The 17,433-nt window shown below is 55.5% G+C and overlaps 1 protein-coding gene across 15 annotated transcripts in view; it reads left to right on the plus strand.

The window, feature by feature from the left end:
* Positions 1–14,804, plus strand: part of AGAP1 (ArfGAP with GTPase domain, ankyrin repeat and PH domain 1) — a 541,118-nt gene extending 526,314 nt beyond the window's left edge. For all 15 annotated transcript variants that reach the window (XM_053215993.1, XM_053215994.1, XM_053215995.1 and 12 more), the window contains 2 exons: positions 10,421–10,676; positions 12,032–14,804. In XM_053215993.1, the coding sequence (XP_053071968.1) occupies positions 10,421–10,676; positions 12,032–12,235 (460 nt within the window). In that variant the 3' untranslated portion in view covers positions 12,236–14,804. The remainder of the gene's footprint in view (positions 1–10,420; positions 10,677–12,031) is intronic.
* Positions 14,805–17,433: the final 2,629 nt, after the last annotated feature.

A 17,433-nucleotide genomic window follows, 5' to 3' on the forward strand; every position in this document is an offset into this window, starting at 1 on the left:
CGATTCCAATGTGAAAACACTCACTCAGTTTGCAAATTAATTCACAAACTTAATTTGTCAGACTAGCTTTGCACAGACTAATAAAGGTGTCTGCTAAAGTTCCAACGAGATAATATGTCTGGGAGCGAAACGTGACCCTGGAGCACAGAGACGGTGAGAAGTTTCCCAGTTGAGGCGTCTGTATGTACCTCCGGTGGTTTTTCCTTTCACGTCCCGCATTTTGCTGTGTTGTTGGACAATAGATCAGAAAATGGGGGCCAGGCGGGCGGGAAATACTGAAAATAAAAATATTACGGCTGCTTCTGGAACAGTCTGGGTGTCCCGCCCTTCTCTCATAGCGTAACGAGGTTCCGAAACGATTTCCTTGAACGACGGACTTGCTCTGAGTTGCCCTCAGTGCCCCCACTCTCTGCCCCCACTACCTGGGCCCCCCCCCCCGCCGCAGCTCTGTCCAGGGGTCCAGGCAGACAGCCCCCCAGGCCCTGCGTCCCCCTCCACCCACACCCACCCTTTCGAACTGGCCACCTCCCAAGTGGGCAGTGAGAGGTTTGGAGAGGATTGGGCTCTGGGGTCCGTGCTGTGGTTCTAGGGACCAGAAAGTAAGCGTGAGCAGATTCTCTCGTCCTGGGACTCGTTTCCCGTGCAGGGAGCCTGAGAAAGCACGTGGGTCACTCTCAGCAGACAGGCGGGAGTCGCTCGTGGAGGGCCGCAAGCCGGGGCGGGGGTTGCGCCTTCCTCGGCCACGGTGCTGGTGGCAGCACGGCATCCACAGGTCGGACAGGAACGGACGGGAGAGGCCCCCCGGCTGCCTCTGCCTATGGCAGTGGGCGCGTGCCGGGTCCCCAGCGGACGGTTGCCACGTGTTCTAGAGGCGGCGTTTGTCCACACGGAAAGCCAGGCTGAGGCCTCCCGTTGAGTGGACCCAGCGAGAGGAGGAAGGCCTGGGCGGACACCTGGCCCGGCGGGGTGGGCTCTCCCAGCCCCGTGACTCAGCCCCTGCCTTCGTTCCATTCTGGACAGCTACCTCTCAAGCAGATGTTCCTGTGGGACCTCAGTAGGCCTTTAAATCACCCAGAGGAGAAATCGAGGCCCAGGGTCTGTTCTCTGTGAGTACCTGGTGCTTGGTAGACGACCAAAGGGGGTGAGGCTTGAGCTGGGTCTTGTCCATGATTAGCCGAATGTTTCCTCCTTCCCAGGCCAGCTCGCGCTTGTGCCTGCTTTGAGGTTTCCAGGTAAAATTCCTACAGGTTGCCCCAGAACTTTAGAGGGGTGATGTTGTATCTGCCCTGTTATTTGTAGCCTGGTGCGTATTTCTGCTCGGCCTGGCCAGGTTCCAAACAGACAGGTGTTGGGAGGTGCCCAGCGCTAATGACAGCAAAGCCCCAGGAGCCCCAGGACTCAGCCTGAACCCCGGACTGAGGTGTGGCGGGGAGAGCCAGCTCTGCTTATGGCTAGTGCTCTCATCCGCTGCTGTCTAGGTGGAAGGGGACCCGAGGGGGCACTGGCTGTGCCGTGCCCCTGAGCACGTGATCCCAACACTGAGCCACCCGCCCCCAACACCTACAGCTGGGCACCGCTAACTATGACTCACAGAAGTAATAAGCCTAATATAGTTGGCTTTATTTAATTAATAATGATTCTGTTCCGTTCTTCGGAACTCATAAAACACCCTGCAGGTTGGCAAAAACACTCATAATATTGATCAGAAGTCAGGCGGGATATTTATTTTGTCTTTGCCCCGTGAGCATAAATCCTTGTCCGTTGCCTCCTGCTCTCTGCATGCGGGATTTACAGTGGCCAGTTTCTTAAAAGCTTTCGGTAATTAAGGAATAAATATCCATCGGTCTTTGTTGGCCGTCCTTCCTTAGCAACGCGGCCAAGGGAGAAGGCATGCGTGCCAGGGGCGGCCTGCCGCGGGCCGGGGTCTTCTCCTGCAGAGAGAGGAAGTCCCCTGTTTTCCTAACATATTGTTCCGGCCCCCCTTCCGTGCCTCCCTCCCAGTTCCTGCTTTGCTCAAGGCAGAAAGACACTTTGGAAATTCCTTGCTGCTAGCTGGCTCTTTCTTTCCTCTCCCGTCGCTGTCCCAGTCACCGTGTAAGCCACACAGGCCTCCTATGACTGCTGAGGATATTCCTTTGCTCCAATATACTTTGCTCCAGAATCTCCTTTAAAATCAGCATTGACGAGGGCGCCTGGTGGCTCAGTCAGTTAAGCATCCAACTTCAGCTCAGGTCACCGTCTCACAGTTTGTGAGTTTGAACCCCGCATCGGGCTCTGTGCAGACAGCTCGGAGCCTGGAGCCTGCTTCGGATTCTGTGTCTTCCTGTCTCTCTCTCCCCCTCCCGGCTCACACTCTCTCTCTCTGTCTCTCTCAAAAATAAGTAAACATTAAAAAAAAAATTTTTTTTTGAATCAGCGTTGACAAATCCTCTCCCGGCCCGCCGAGTGGGAAGAAAGATGTTCCCGAGAGGAACATTGTGACAAGTGACAGGCACCAAAAAAAGTTCTTGGCCTTTTAATGTTTGGGGGAGGGGTTCCCAGAAAAATGAACACATTAGACTTGACACAGGGCTTTCGGGAAAGGCCGTTGTTGGCCAGTGCCTTACACAGGCATCCGGTGAAAGCCTCGTTTGTGGGGAGTGGAGGGCTGCGGCCAAAACCACCGGGGACCACTGCTCACGACACCCTCGAGGACACAGTGGGGCGTCTGGTCACCGTCCAGGGTCGGCCTCCCCCCACGACTCGTGTCCTGTAGTGCCACAGAACAGTGCCGAAAGCCAACCAAAGCTTTGTGGTTATTCGCCGAAAACGTTCTTTTCTGGGAATCCAACCCATTAACCTCGTTACCCCTTGGCAGCCTGCTGAGCCCTCCCTGCCAGACTTACAACGCGGCCGGTGGCGGTTCCGTGTGACTGCAGCCTCGCAGCTCGCCTTCGAATGCACGGGGAGCGGACAAAGGGGCACCGCGTCCAGACGATTCTCTGAGGACCGTGGCCTGTGCCTAGCGTGCTCTTCCTTTGCTCTCCGGGTCTCCCCGTGGGCCCGTGAGACTTGCCCTGCCCTTTGCCCCTCACTGGCTGCCGGGGTCGTTGACACTGACGGTGAGCCAGGTCCTCTCTGGGACCCAGCTGCCCGGGCACCTCCCCTCACAGCACTTCTGTCGCGAGTCCTGGTATCCGTGTCGTTTCCTTCGCACTCGCTACCCTCAGGCATCTGTGGTTTCATTTCTCTTCATTCTGTATTTGTTTTTAATGCCAGAGCATTTTGGTAAGGAAAAACTGGGAGGGAAGAAATGACCAATCGTCTCCATGGGCCCTATCTGCAAGCAACAATGGGAACGTTCCAGATCACGTGCACCGTCCAAGACAGCAGCTCCCGGTGCACGTGGTGTGTGTGAGGCCTGTCTAGAGCAACGGAGCGATCTTGTTTTACCCAGATTAAACTCAGACACCAGCACGTGGCTCATGCTGCCCCTTGGGGGGGCGGGGAGGGGCTCAGCTCTCGATTCTCTGACACGAGTCCCATCGAACTGTTCCCCACAGGGAGGATCCGGTGTTGAGATCGTCAGAGAGGGGCTGTGAGCAGGCCAGTGCCGCAGGCCCAACCGGGACACCCTGCCGGGGTGGTGGCCTGGGATCGGGGCTTCCCCTTCTTGGGAAGGCAGCAGAGCCCAGAGGACGAGCTGAGACAGTGACCACCGGGGTCAGCTGCTTGGCCGTCACAGGCGGGGGACCCACCTCTCTCTGGCTCCCATTCTCCCCTTCTAAAACGGGGCAGGACCTACCTCACCGGGCGTCGTCAGAGTGAAACCACATAATTGACAAAAGGCTCAGCCCAATGGCCGACGCATCAGAAGTCCGTAAACTGTAGCTGTGACGTCGGCGGTCACGTTCCTCGTCTGGGTGACAGAGTCAAGACAGAAACGCGTGCCCACAGGTGGATCACCGCAAGCCCACACGTGGCTCAGGCAGAGTTGGAAACAGCGGTGGAAACAGGGTGCGGGGTCAAGGCCGGGTGGAAAGCAGCACGCATGGAGGGCGGCATCCTAGGGACTTCACATGGGAGGCCTCTGCTCGCAGGGATTGGAAGGCGCCAGCCCAGTGCTGGGCGGCTCGAGGTGCCACGGATGCCCAGCCCTTCCCGGGACACCCCTTCAGTTACTGGGGACAGATGACCCTCACACTCGGGGCCTTTGTCATCGTGATCGTCAGCATCAGGTGTGGCTGGTCTCGCCCTGGTGGCATTCTCAGCTTCCAGACACCTCTGGCTGGCCGGTCGGAGACCCTCGTGTCTCCCCTGGAGCTGGGCACTGCAGTGGACTGCCAGGACCGGGCACAGTGGTCCTCACCCCACGACCGGCCCCGTGACCCAAGATAGAGCCCGGGGCAGCCCACACACCTCGAGCTGCCCCATCCCCGGGTCCTCGCCTCAGACACAGGGGGATAAAGCTCTGCTTCCCACCACCCCAACCCAGCTCGTTTTCTCTGCGAATGTAAATGCTCCTTTCTGCCCCTCCCCCACCTCCTCTTCATCGTCTTTTCCTGACTCTCACCTTGATCTTGCCATCCGCTGAGTTAGCTGTCCTTGCCGGGTGTGCATCACCTGGCTTATTTTAATAGACCCTGGGCGTTATTGGTGCCACACCGGCAGGATGGTACCAGCGTCCGTGCCCTTCTGCCCTCTCCGTCCGGTCCCCGGGTCAGCCGAGGGGAGCAGGACTGTGGCCCAACCCTACCGAGCTCCCGGCTGCAGCCAGTCCCCAAAGCCCATCTCGAAGGCCAGGGCTGGCCTGGGAGCCTGGCTCTGCCCCGCCTGCCGGCAGCTTCTTCCTCCCACATTGCGACCTGCCTGCACCACCCCGGGCCCCCCCGTGTCTTCACGGTCCAGCCGCCCTATTTCAAACTCGGAAAAGCCGTTCGTTGCACACCACCCACACTTGCGCCTTCTCTGAAACTTGGAACGCAGATGACCCGTCTCTTTTTCTTTTGAAGCTTTTCAGGAAAAGACCTGTCCTTTTTTTGAGAGTGAGAACGAGCAGGGCCAGACAGAGGGGGGCAGAGAATCCGAGGCGGGCTCTGCACTGACAGCAGAGAGCTCGATGTGGGGCTCGAACTCACCAACTGTGAGATTGTGACCTGAGCCAAAGTCGGACGCTCAACCGACTGAGGCACCCAAGCACCCCAAAAGGCCTTTCCTTTTAAAATGTCATAATTTCTCTCAAAATATGGCCATGACTCTGCGATCACATGTGCATTTTGCTCGGTGTTTGACATGTAGCTCCTTTGTAGGAACGGGGACCATGCTCGGGGGCCCTTGATGAGCCCAGCGTCACTGGGAGTTACCAGGAAAGGTGGTTTCCCTCCTCCTCGTCGTCATCACCCTCAGGATCGCCACAGCAGGTGCTCTTGGGACCTGCGGGCGGTATTTACTGGCGCCTGGGAATGACGTCATTTCCGTCTGGCAAGCACTGAATATACAGGTGGCAGCTGGGATGTGTCCCAGACTCATCTTCGGGGGGCACGCAGAGCCTTGGCCACATCAAGGTCAAGTGCGGCAGAGCCTGTCTGTCGGGCTGCAGGACCAGAGTGCATCCCAGCCCTGCAGACCCTTCAAGACTCTGTGCACACACGGTGCTGGGGACCGCCGGGGCCCCACCTGCTCCCTGACCCCCAAATCCTGTGCTCGGTACCTGACCGGCCCACAGCTCACCCACCAGGCGGTTTCCTGGCTCAGGGGCCGGTGGGGGGTGGAGGGCCACCTAATAAAGGGGCTTCATTTCAGGCCGGAAGAGAAGAAAATATTTACTACTGCACCTTCGATTGTATCTTTCCTTTTTATTTTGGGGGGGATTGGGTCAGTGTCTTTCTTCTGATTAGTCGTCCGTTCTCTCATTTTCTCTCACTCCCGTGCGGTTGATTTATTTAAAGGTGTGTCAGCACGGGGCTCAAATGAGGAGCTGGGCCGCCTTCTTTCTGCTGACGGCCGGCCGTGCCAATAAGTCATTTTTTAGCTCATTAGCTAACGGAGGCTGTGAGCAGCGGGCCTCCAGGGGATTGGAACGAGGTGAAGTGATCTGTTGCCAGCTACGCTGCTCTTGAACTGGCCTTCCTTGGGGAAAATGAAAGGCTCGGCCAAGACAAGCTGGGGATCCCAGAAGGAAGATTGGGACATCAGAGTAACAATTAGAGTATTTGTGTGTTGGCATCCTGGCTTCGTAGGGCAAACGGTCTTAGAATATTCTCGTAGAAAAGGAAACACTACCGGAGTGTCCGTTTTTCACGTGTTACATGTCGGCACGGAAGCCGGAGGACAATGGTGGAGGCCGTGGGTGTCCGGAATGTTACGGGTCAGACTGGGCTATCCTAACGAAATACCGCAGATTGGGTGTCTCCAATACATAACTGTGTTTTCTCTCGGCTCTGGAGGCAGGAAGTTCAAGGTCAGGGTGCCAGGGTTGGTTTCTGGTGAGAGCTCTTCCTGGCTTGCAGACCGTGCCTTCTTGCTGTGCCCTCCCTCGGAGAGAGATCCTTGTGTCTCTTCCTCATCTCATAAGGCCACTTTTATGACCTCATTTAACCTCAGTTACCTCCCTAGAGGCCTGGCCTCCAAATACAGACACATTGGGATTAGGGCTTCAGCATATGGATTGGGGGGCGGCGGGGAGGAGACACAATTCAGTCCAAGAAGACTTGGGATACCTCAAGGCTGTGGACAGGGGCTAATCGCACTTGGCCCCAGACCCACTGACAGCCACAGGGTCCTTTACGCCGGCTGGGCACCCGTCTCCCAGCATCCCGAGCCCCTCTGCTGCCCGTGGTAGGGTGTGGGGGTCACACACACCAGGGACGCTGGTGGAGTTGTCGGGGCCCCTGGCCAAGAGTCACCACCTCACCCCGCCGAGCACGTTGACGGCCCGGACTTAGAACCCTGAGCGTCCAGCTGGCGTTCGGCCACCACGGCCACCTTTGTCACGCCCACCACCCCCGCAGGTGCGTTCTCAGGTGCTCGATGGCAACTGTGCGTCATTAGAGCTGCTGTTTGACTCCATCGTTGCAGCACCAGCAGCTGCCACTTGCAGAGCGACGGCTGGGCCAGCACATCCTCCAGACACGCGGCCTCAGCCCCGAAACCACCCTGCCTTCTGTAGACCCGCTTTATGGGCGAGGGAGGGACGGCCCGAGAAGTCAATGAAGGCATGGAAGTCTACACCATGGAAGCAGGCACATAGATCCCGTCTCTCCGTTGCCAAAACCAAGGCCTGTGGCCCCACCGGCCTTGGGGAGATTCTCTTCTCCCGCCCTCGGCCACCGCGGAAAGCACACGGGGTAAAGCTTACCCACCCCCACCCGGTGTATCGGGGTGCACGGTGACCACAGGACACAGGTTCTAAACAACAGCAAGTGCTTGAGCATAAGTAGGGGTTCCTGAATTCGCAAAACCCTCACACGCCCTTGTCTGAGTTCTCCGTTCCTACTTGCTGGATTTCAGCCGCGAAACAGAAGCATTCCTGATTCAGACACGAAGTGGCCTCGCTTAGTGCTCCGGCCCCTCCCGGTATCTGAAAAAACAGCGAGGGGCCGAAGTCCTGTAGGGCCCAGAAGCCGGCAAGGAAAGCTTCTGCTTTTAAACGGCAGAGAAGTTTTGGTGAAGAGCCGTGTTTCCGTCACGTGACGAAAGCCATACATTAAACAGCTCCGGGGGCCAGGTGGACATGGGCTGGAAGAGGCAGTCCCCACCAAGAAGGCCACGTGGAGGCTTTGTTCTGTCTCCTTGCGGTATTCCTCGGGGACGGCCCCCAGTATCAAGCCTGTTTTCTGTATTTGAGTCGGTGGAGGCCGTGCAGCCCTATTGGTAATTGTCCCCTTGCTCCCGCTCCTGCAGGGTCACAGGCGGATCAGCCGTAAAGGCTGCCAACCTCCGGCCTTCCCTTGCAGGAACCCTCTCCAAGACCCTGTTCCTAATTTTATAGACATAACAGTAGAGTCTTCCTTCGAAAGAAGCTCCCAAACTGGTATTCAGCCCCATGAAATCTGGACCCACCTTTGTTCCGTAATTATAAACAGCACTGACTTTTAAAAAGCGAGGAATGGGGCGGGGTGGGGGAGGGTGCCTGGGTGGCTCAGTCAGTTAAGCGTCCAACTTCGGCTCAGGTCACGATCTCACGTCTCATAGGTTCAAGCCCCGCGTCGGGCTCTGTGCTGACAGCTCGGAGCCTGGAGCCTGCTTCGGATTCCGTGTCTCCCTCTCTGTCTGCCCCTCCCCTGCTCCCGCTCTGTCTCTCAGAAATAAACATTAAAGAAAAAAATTTTTTTAAATAAAAGCAAGAAGCGGTTTAAACACAATCATTCAGACACACGTCGACTTCAATTTCAGTGAATTCAGGCGAGCTTGTTTGTGGGGTGACCAGATCCCAGGACAGAAACCCCCCCCCGCCACCCCACTTCCCCAGGAGAGCACACCGCCCACAGGAGAGGACCCAGAAGCTGGGGACCTTCTTCATTCTTCGGCTGGGATGTCCAAATATTAAAAAGAGAATTGGATACCTACAGCTAGGACGATAGTTCCAGTGTTCAGTTCCCTGTTTTATCCCTGGGTGATTTGGCAATGGGAATTAAAACCAAGCAGAGCAGAATAAAACAGCTCTGACTTTAATGCCCACCAAAAAACGAGAGCTAGCAAGTGGGGACTTGAGAATCTGGATGCACCCTTCACCATTGTCCCTTTTCATTTCATTCCCGTTTTGTTCTTGCTGTTTGGCGGTTTACGAAACGCACCAACGTATGTTAAATACATTTTAAATGCAGTTTTTTTCATAGCACGAGAAACACGATTTTGTTTGGAGTGTGCTGTCTCTCGCCTGCCCGGTATTTTGGCCCAGGCGGGGAGAGGGTGCGGGCCGCATCCAGCTTCAGCCTCGTCCGGGCTGCAGGGGTGGGTTCTCAGCTGTAGCCAAGTGTTTGTCCTGGAAATCTCCGAATGAAAAGGGTCGGGGGTCACTCTGGGGTCACTCGCATGGACCAGGAAATGAAGCAAAACTAATCCAGATTTGCTCCTGGAAGAATCTGTTTGCCTAAGTATTTAAAAACAGATTAGGGCTAACCCGACACTAGATCACTGGGAGCAGTGTAAACACGAGTAAAAGGTGTAAACAAGGCATCTTTTCTGTCCTTCCGAAGAAGAAATGTCACGGTTAATGAGTTTTCTTTCTAGGGTGTCACGGAAGCCCTAAGTGATTCTCTGTGTAGTTTGTAGCTCTGCACCCTGATTATTCTCTTGGAGAAAACGCGGGGTTTTAGGGGGGGTTAGTTGTGAACCAGTGTATCATTTAAGTCTCTGGGGCATTAGAGTCCCTCTTCTCTGTAGGGCTTTTCTTTTCTTCTTTCATTAAGCAGCCACAGACCTTTGCTTCGGACGGTGTGAACACGCTTTGCTGTGGGTCTCTTCCTTTCTGTCTCCTTTTGCCCGTTCTCTTCCCATTCTGTCCTCTCCTCTTCCTCCCCAGCCCTCCTTCCAGATGTCACAGGCAGCATCCTGTGCCACTTGGACCCTGAACCCCGCCTTCCCCCAAAGTTCAGGAAGCACATTCTCAGCAGGCCCAGTGCTGCTGGGGGAGGGACGCCTGGGGCTGCTGTCTGCATCCCAAGGCCCTTCCCCACCCTTCCCCAGTGTCCTCCCCTCCTGCACCCCTAGCTCAGCTCTGGCCTCGGGCCGCCTGCCTTGTCTCCTGGGCTGGGCCCTAGAACATCTTGATGTTCCCCACGTATCCAGAGAGATTACAGAATCACGTAGGAACTTAGTTTGCTTGTCTTTTCTAGACCTCCACATGGGGGTCTCTGCGGTTTCATCCGTGGGCCTGTAGTAAGATTTTCCTCAACTGAAGGATGTGGAGATCCCAGGGGGATCACATACTCCCTTCCGTGGGGAGGAATTAAGAGCTAAGAGTTCAAGGTCACACCCAGGTGTGGGGAGCCCACTGGCCATCCTGTACGCTGTGCTCCGCAATGTCCTCTGATCCCGACTAAACGCTGTCATTGCTTATCTGGCCTGTGGCATTCACCCTGCATCGTGCCAGACCCCGGCCAGGGGGGTGGTTCCCCCTGGCCGCAGCTTCCGCGGCATCAGAACCCCCCCCCCCCGCAGGTTCTGCAACCACCCCCCAAGAGGTTCTGACTCTGGAGGTCCAGGGCGGAGCCTGAGATTCTGCATTTCTGACAAGTTCCCAGCTGCTGCTGGTCAGGGACCCCGCTTTGTAAAAAAAAGTAAACCCGTCCCTCAGGGGGCTTCCTTGTGAAGATAACTCGTCTCCTGCTATCTCGCTTCCTCCCCAATGCCCCCGGACCACGTGGGTTCTGGAGCAGAGGGGTTTCGGCCTCGGCCACCCTTCCTGATTGCGACTGCACCCGTGTGGGGACTCTTGCAGGGAAGAGAAGGAGCGGTGGATCCGGGCCAAGTACGAACAGAAGCTCTTCCTGGCCCCGCTGCCCTGCACGGAGCTGTCCCTGGGCCAGCACCTGCTGCGGGCCACCGCCGACGAGGACCTGCGGGCCGTCATCCTGCTGCTGGCTCACGGCTCCCGGGACGAGGTGAACGAGACGTGTGGAGAGGGGGACGGCCGCACCGCGCTGCACCTGGCATGCCGGAAGGGGAACGTGGTCCTGGCGCAGCTCCTGATCTGGGTAGGTCACCGCGTACAGGACAGCATAGCCGCGGGCGCCTTGCTCTGCTCTGCGGGCATCTTTCTGGTGGGAGGCGGCGGGTCTGAAGATGGGAAGCACACGAGTAGGGAATTTGGAATTGAGGCGCGGAGGCCCCTGGCTGCCGGGCTCCCCTGTGTGAGGACGCCGCTTGAGGACCGATCAGAGGGAGGGAGGGGGTCCGCGGGGCCTGCTCTGCCCAGCCCTCCCTCGCTGGGTGTCTGCAGAGCTCATCTGTCTCATGACCCCTCTGGGTCAGGTGCGGGTGGAGTGTCTGTCCTGTTCCTTTTACAACCCACTGCCGTCCTCTGTGTTTGGGAGGGGGGTGGAGGGGGAGAATACAGCTACTTTATATGGTTTTCCCTTTACCCAACCCAGAAATACTGGACCCAGAGTTTGATGGTAGGACTTTATCAAAGGGCTTCTTCTGGACTGTTCTGGTTAACTTCCACTAGGGAAAATTATTCTGTTTGTTTGTTTGTTTGTTTGTTTGAGAGAGAGAGAGAACGCAAGTAGGGGAGGGGCAGAGAGAGAGGGAGACACAGAATCCGAAGCAGGCTCCAGCCTCTGAGCTGTCAGCACAGAGCCCAACGCGGGGCTCGAACTCACGGACCGACCGTGAGATAGTGACCTGACACAAAGTCGGACGCTCAACCGAGTGGCACACCCGGGCACCCCTAGGAAGAATTATTCTTAGATTTCTACGGACGCATTCGTCATGAAGCCTGAATGGCGACAAGAGGGGGACAGTGTGTGGAGCCGCGGGCACCTGAGCAGCCCACACCCGCGGTGGCACGACCCGCACACCTCTGGGGCTCAGCCATCGCGCGTCCCCACCGAAGGGGACAGAAGGCAGCCTGCCGAGAGGTCCCCGGCGAGGGCGGATGGCGGTGCTTACCCATATAGTAGGACCTGGATAGCGGTAACAGAGGACTGCTCTGCACCCTTGTGTTTTACATACAGATTTCCCCCAATGAAAGGGAATCACCTCCGAGATCAAGAAGTGCTTATTTTTTGTTTTTACCATTGGAAAGGCAGAATAGAACTAACAAAGCCAGGATTACCCTCGGTCTCCTGCAGAAAGGAGGGCCTTCTGGGTGTCAAAAGCGCATGGTTTCTTTCAAAGGACGCGCCGTGGGGCCGACTGTGGCCTCTGGCCATCCGCGTCCCTAGCCACCTCGTCTGTAGCCCTTCCCGGGGTGGTCCGTCCCCCCCCCCCCCCCCCCCCCCCCCCGCCGCACGAGCTGCCGCACGGCTTGGAGAAAGGCGCCTGGTCCCCTCCTCCGGCGGCACCCCCCCCGCCGCGACCCTAACGGCCCTCTCGGTTGCCTCCGCAGTACGGGGTGGACGTCATGGCCCGCGACGCCCACGGGAACACGGCGCTGGCCTACGCCCGGCAGGCGTCCAGCCAGGAGTGCATCGACGTCCTGCTGCAGTACGGCTGCCCGGACGAGCGCTTCGTGCTCATGGCCACCCCCAACCTGTCCAGGAAGAACAATAATCGCAACAACAGCAGCGGGCGGGTGCCCACCATCATCTGAGGACCGCCGGGCCCCCGCAGCCTCGCGCCCTCGCCCAGAAGTCACGACACGTGAGTCCCGTCGCGTCCCCACTCCTCCTGGCGGTCAGCCGCCCACCCGCCCTCACCCCGCGCGCAATCACAAAAGCCTGACCGTCCTCACGGGGGCGCAGCGGAGGCCGCGAGGCTGCAGGACCGACTCCTTCCCCCCCCCCCCCGAACTCCCCCGCACCCCCCGCGACGAGCAGGGGCTGCCCGGGGGGGCCTTGGTTTCTTGATAGCACACCGCGAGGTCCCCCGGCCCGGCGGCCTGTGGACACAGAGCACGGCACAAGGGACGGGGACGAGGGGGGGAGGGGAGGCGAGGAGCAAGGAGAAGGGTAACTCTCAACTGGCAGTTAAGCACATCAGTACATTTCACCTCTACCAAACGGAACACTCGGATTTCATCTCTTCTCCGAGGAGCTTGACGGCATAAATCAGAAGCAGGCAGAGTTTGTCAGGTTTGAAGCCCCTATGATGGTATGTGTCAAATCAGTTGTAGCTAATCTGTCCGGGGAGAATACTGGCTTCATTACACTTGTATAGTAGAGTTCTTCCAGCATTACCGCTGTTTAATAGAACATGATTAGTCATCACCGAGAAAAAAGCATATTAGCCGAGGAGGTAGTCACACAGCACGCTCGGATGCTTGCCACGATGTGATTGCAATACTTCTTAGAAGCATCATATCATCTCAGACATGTTCTTTCGAGCCCTTGGAGCCCTTCTTTCTAAATTCACTGTCATAATTTAGTATCTGTTTAATTTTTCAGTCCAAAGAGAGGAAATCAGTTGCTGAGTATTATTTGACTGCCGTCGCTCTCCTTGGTGCAAAAACAAAATGGAAAAAATAAATAAGGGTAACTCGGAAATGCAAAAGGAAATCACGGATCCAAGCTAATAATAACACTTCGAATACACGTAGTGAACTAACCGAAGGCATAAAAGGCTATTTTTTTTTCTTTTTTTTTTTCTTTTTTTTTTTTTTTTTTTTTTCCCCAAACGGCAGAGGTCTTTTACTTCCTTTTGCCAAGGTGGAGGTCTTGGGTCTCAGTCACTCCTGGGCCACGCCGGAGTATCACCCAGGCTTCTGTGTTATGTCTTTAGATAAGATTGTGAAAATCTATTTGAATAAAAGAAGTTCATAAATATGCATTGATTTTTGTACAGACAAATGTCACCTCTGTTAATTTATAAACTGAACTAGACGTGAACTAATAATGTGCAACTAGTTGAGATGAGAGGGTTACAGATCATTGTACATGGAAAACACTCCCAGCAGCAAACACTTCCATTAATGTGATAGACAGCTTTGAAAAAGGAACACATCAGAAGAAGATAGTAGTACAATTTGCTTATTAAAATTGAGAAAGGGGGAAAAAAAAAAAAACCAGACACTGAAGCGTTTTAGAGAAGAGGAAGGCGGCATGTGATTTCTCATCATTTCGATCTGATGGCACTTCCGCCGACCCAGAGGAGGGGCCGTGGCAAAGCAGGGGGCGACTTTGCGAATCCCAGACCCACGTGCTCTGCACAGGCAGGTCACGACCGGCCGCCCACGGCTCTGTGGCACCTGCCGGCCGGCGAGAATCACTAAGGCTTAACTTGGCGGCCAGGCTGACCGTTTGGGTTATCAGCACGTCCCCTGGTCTGCCGTCACTGTGTGCCATCGGGGCTGCTTTCAGACGTTAGCCACCTTCAACGTGGCCAGATTGTGACACCCTGGGTTAAAAAGGAAAGGGGCAGCTTTGCCTGGAGCGCTTTAGCAGTATGTGGGAGGAGAGGGTCGTCCAATGGGAAGGCGCCTCTGGGCTGCTGTAGCACAGAAACCAAGGCCACGCTAGGCCAGTGGCCGCCCCCCACCCCCCCCACCCCGGGGAAGTCCCCTGCTCTCATATATGAAACCTTCTATTTTGTAAGAGTTTTCCCTCTTCTTTCACTTTAAAAAAAAAAAACACAATTCAAGTAGGTGGGGAAAAAATAAAGCTTTACACAGAATTTATATGTGGGTCAGTGTTTCAGGGACATTTGTAACCTTGCTTCCTCTGCGTGGAGCCCAGCGGGCTCCAGGAACGATAGGTTCAGAAGGCTGAGAGCCCTGGCCACAGGTCCCTGCTCCTCCCCCTGGTTTTTAATTCTGTGTTTCATCACTGTGTAGTTATTTTAAATGTGAATAGGGGAAAAAAATGTCACTGCCTATTTTTGAAGAACTCATTACTGTTCTATTCCACCTGGACACATTCTCCTCCGCACAGCCTTTAGCGTAGACTTCACGTAGTAAACGCAGATATAGTATAAATGAAATTCTTAAATTATTTCACTGTAGTTAATTCCCACTATAGGAACGCCCTATCATATAGCGAAGCCTCGTTTTGAAAAGAAACAGAATTCCTTCTAAGGCTTCTCTTTGAGATGTATATGAGTGTGTACATATTATTATATGTGTTTATAATATAATATTTTCCCAAATGACTCCTTTTTTCACTTAGCCTTTCACGACCTGAATGCTAGACCGGGTTCCCCCCACCTCCCCCACCGCACCCCTTCCCTCTCTCCGGCACGGGGACTTCATTGATTCCTCCTCAGAAAACCTGACCCTTCTTTGGCTATTTTTAGCCATGCTTTGGGAGGCGGCCTGCTTTCCTGAGCCCGAGTTTTGGCAACAGAGGAAAGGCAGTGGTGGTTTTCAAGGGTTTTCCTCTAAAATAAAGTGACTGATGGCTAATCTGTTTATATTTCAGTGTCAGACCAGAAAGGCTTTCTTTGCCAACGATGCTATCATTCCCATCTTAGAGCCTTACGTAACACCAAGGCCAGGAAGCCAAAACCCAGGACTAGTGTTAGAAATAACCAATTTGGGAAGGGGGTCGAGTTGTGTTCGTTGGTTCTCGTGGAAGTTCTGCGAAGTGACCGTGAGGACACCAATGCATAGTCCAGCCTCTTCTGTTCAGAAGTAGAACTTCCCTTACCGAGAAACCACGTGCTGGGGAAGACACACACGCACGCAGTCACGGGTTAGGGTAGCTTCACGATCTGGCTAGATTCCTTCTGTGCCCCAGAAACCCTGCAGAGAAAGGAGCCTTGATTCTGACCCCGTGAGAGCAGATCTCCGGTACTGGGCGGAAAGGTGGCTCTCCAAGCCCAGAGCCCCAGTCATGGGGCCCCGGCCCCCACCCGTCTCCTGTCATCCTAGGAGAGGAGCGGCTCCAGGGTGAGCGGGTGACAGATTCCCGAGTCTGTGGCCCCATGAGCAGGTGCAGTTGTGGGTCTCCCAGTGAACGCACACCGCGCGTAATTATCCCGGGAGGCAGGGGGAGGCAGGGGGTGCTCGCTGATCACGTGGCGGTCGGGTGCTCTCATTGGGTTGGTTACTCTTGACCAGGATCCTGAAAGGAGCCCATTCTCTGCCCGTGAGCCCGGGCGGCGGCCCTTCCAGCACCACTGCCTTCTGAAGCTTTGTCTAGCCTGATGGGGTCGCCTTGGACCCAGCCTCTGCCGTCTGGCCTAGGGACCGTTCTTTGCAGTTTTGTAACACCTGCAACGCATTCAGGGTCATTCTCTACATCCTCAAAGCAGCGGTCACTAACTTATAGGGGAGAGCGTGGTCCAGTGGGAAAGACAGCCCTGGCTCTCCTGTCCCTCCTGTGTGGCCTTGGGCAGAGGCCCCCAGCTTTGGGGATCTTTTTCCTCATCTGTGAAACCGGGGTGGCCTTGCGGGATCTGATGACCAGTCGGTTGCCAACCAATGTGATAAAAGCCAGCCAGACACCCAGCCAGAGGCTGGATGCTCAGGAAATGGGATTGTTCATTTAGAACAGAAATGCCGAGAGCAGAAAGCCAGAACCCAGGCCTGGAGAGCTGCCCCCAGGCTGGCGGTGCGTCCCCCAGCCAGGGCCCTAGGGAGTCGGTGACGGCCCCCCCTTCCCGTCTGAGCCTCTGGGCCTCCCCTCTGCAGGGCCAGTCAGTGCCCTTCCCCACCCCTGCGTGCTGGGAGCAGTGTCAGAGGAGGGGCCTCGCTGGAGCGGCCGTCCCTTTCAGGGCTGGCATCAGGCTCGGCTTGTCTAGTCCCTGCACTTGGGGAACACGTCTTCCCCGTCAAGGGTGGCCACTGGGTCCTACCCGGCCCCCAGCCCGAGCTGTGCTCGAGGATGACCTGGGTCACCGCGGCTCCAGCTGTGCCCACCCTTCCTCCTCGCATTTAGAATGTTCCGGAAATAAGTCCACATTCCCACCTAGGGAGGTTCAGAAGCCTTGCAACAATATAGAGCCTCTAAGAGTAAGTATGGTCAGGCCTCAAAAACTTCTCAAAAGGCAAAGATAATTGGAAAGCAAATCCATTACCCCTCGATGGGCCCCTCCCCCCTCCCCTCTCTGCGCTATTTCCATCCCTCACGCGCCCCACAAGGTCGGCCTGACTTTCTAGAACTCCCCTGGATTGTATTTATGTCCTTCAAGCAAACAAATTGAAAAGCAGTCAGGAAGGAATTCGAATAGAAATGTGCTGAAGAATCACATCTTTCTTTCCCGGGAAATATAATTTATTTCTCACTGGCCTCCTCCAATGGGGGTTTCACACCTTGTGACGTCCTGTCTTCAAGTGATTCTCACCCCCATCCTTCACCAAAAAGCTAAATAAGGGCCTTTGGCATCCAGACTTCGATTTTTCACTTCGGGCCATTATCGACACGTTTCCTGCTTGAATTCCCAAGTGGCTTTCTTCTGGAAGCCCTATGGTCAGTGAGCCCTCGGTGTGGGCCCCCGCCCGCTCCGTGCCCTACACCCTGATGGCTCGGTCATCGTTCAGGCATCGAAATCAGGTTGCCTTTCAGTCAGAATATTCAAAATTGAGTTGAATATTCAAAATACCCAACTCCAGTTACTACGCAGAGGAGAGAAGGTGGGAGCGGGTTAGATGGAAACAGACTTTTATTTCTATTGTTGCCAGGAAGTTGTCCCTGGGACCCAGAATGGCCAGGCCCCTCGCGAGGAGAGGGAAAGAGTGCCACTCAGGGTCAGCACGCCCCCACTGACCCCTCACCTCTCCCTTCGTGAGGAAGAAAGGACAGGTAACAGCTTAGAATTCATATTTCAAAAACACCCTTGGGGGAGAAGGGCTGTCCTTACGTAAATTTTCTTTTTTTAAACAATATTAACGGACTTCCTGTTTAATTTCGGATG

Source organism: Acinonyx jubatus, chromosome C1 (assembly GCF_027475565.1).
Source record: "Acinonyx jubatus isolate Ajub_Pintada_27869175 chromosome C1, VMU_Ajub_asm_v1.0, whole genome shotgun sequence".
Taxonomy (NCBI): Eukaryota; Metazoa; Chordata; class Mammalia; order Carnivora; family Felidae; genus Acinonyx; species Acinonyx jubatus.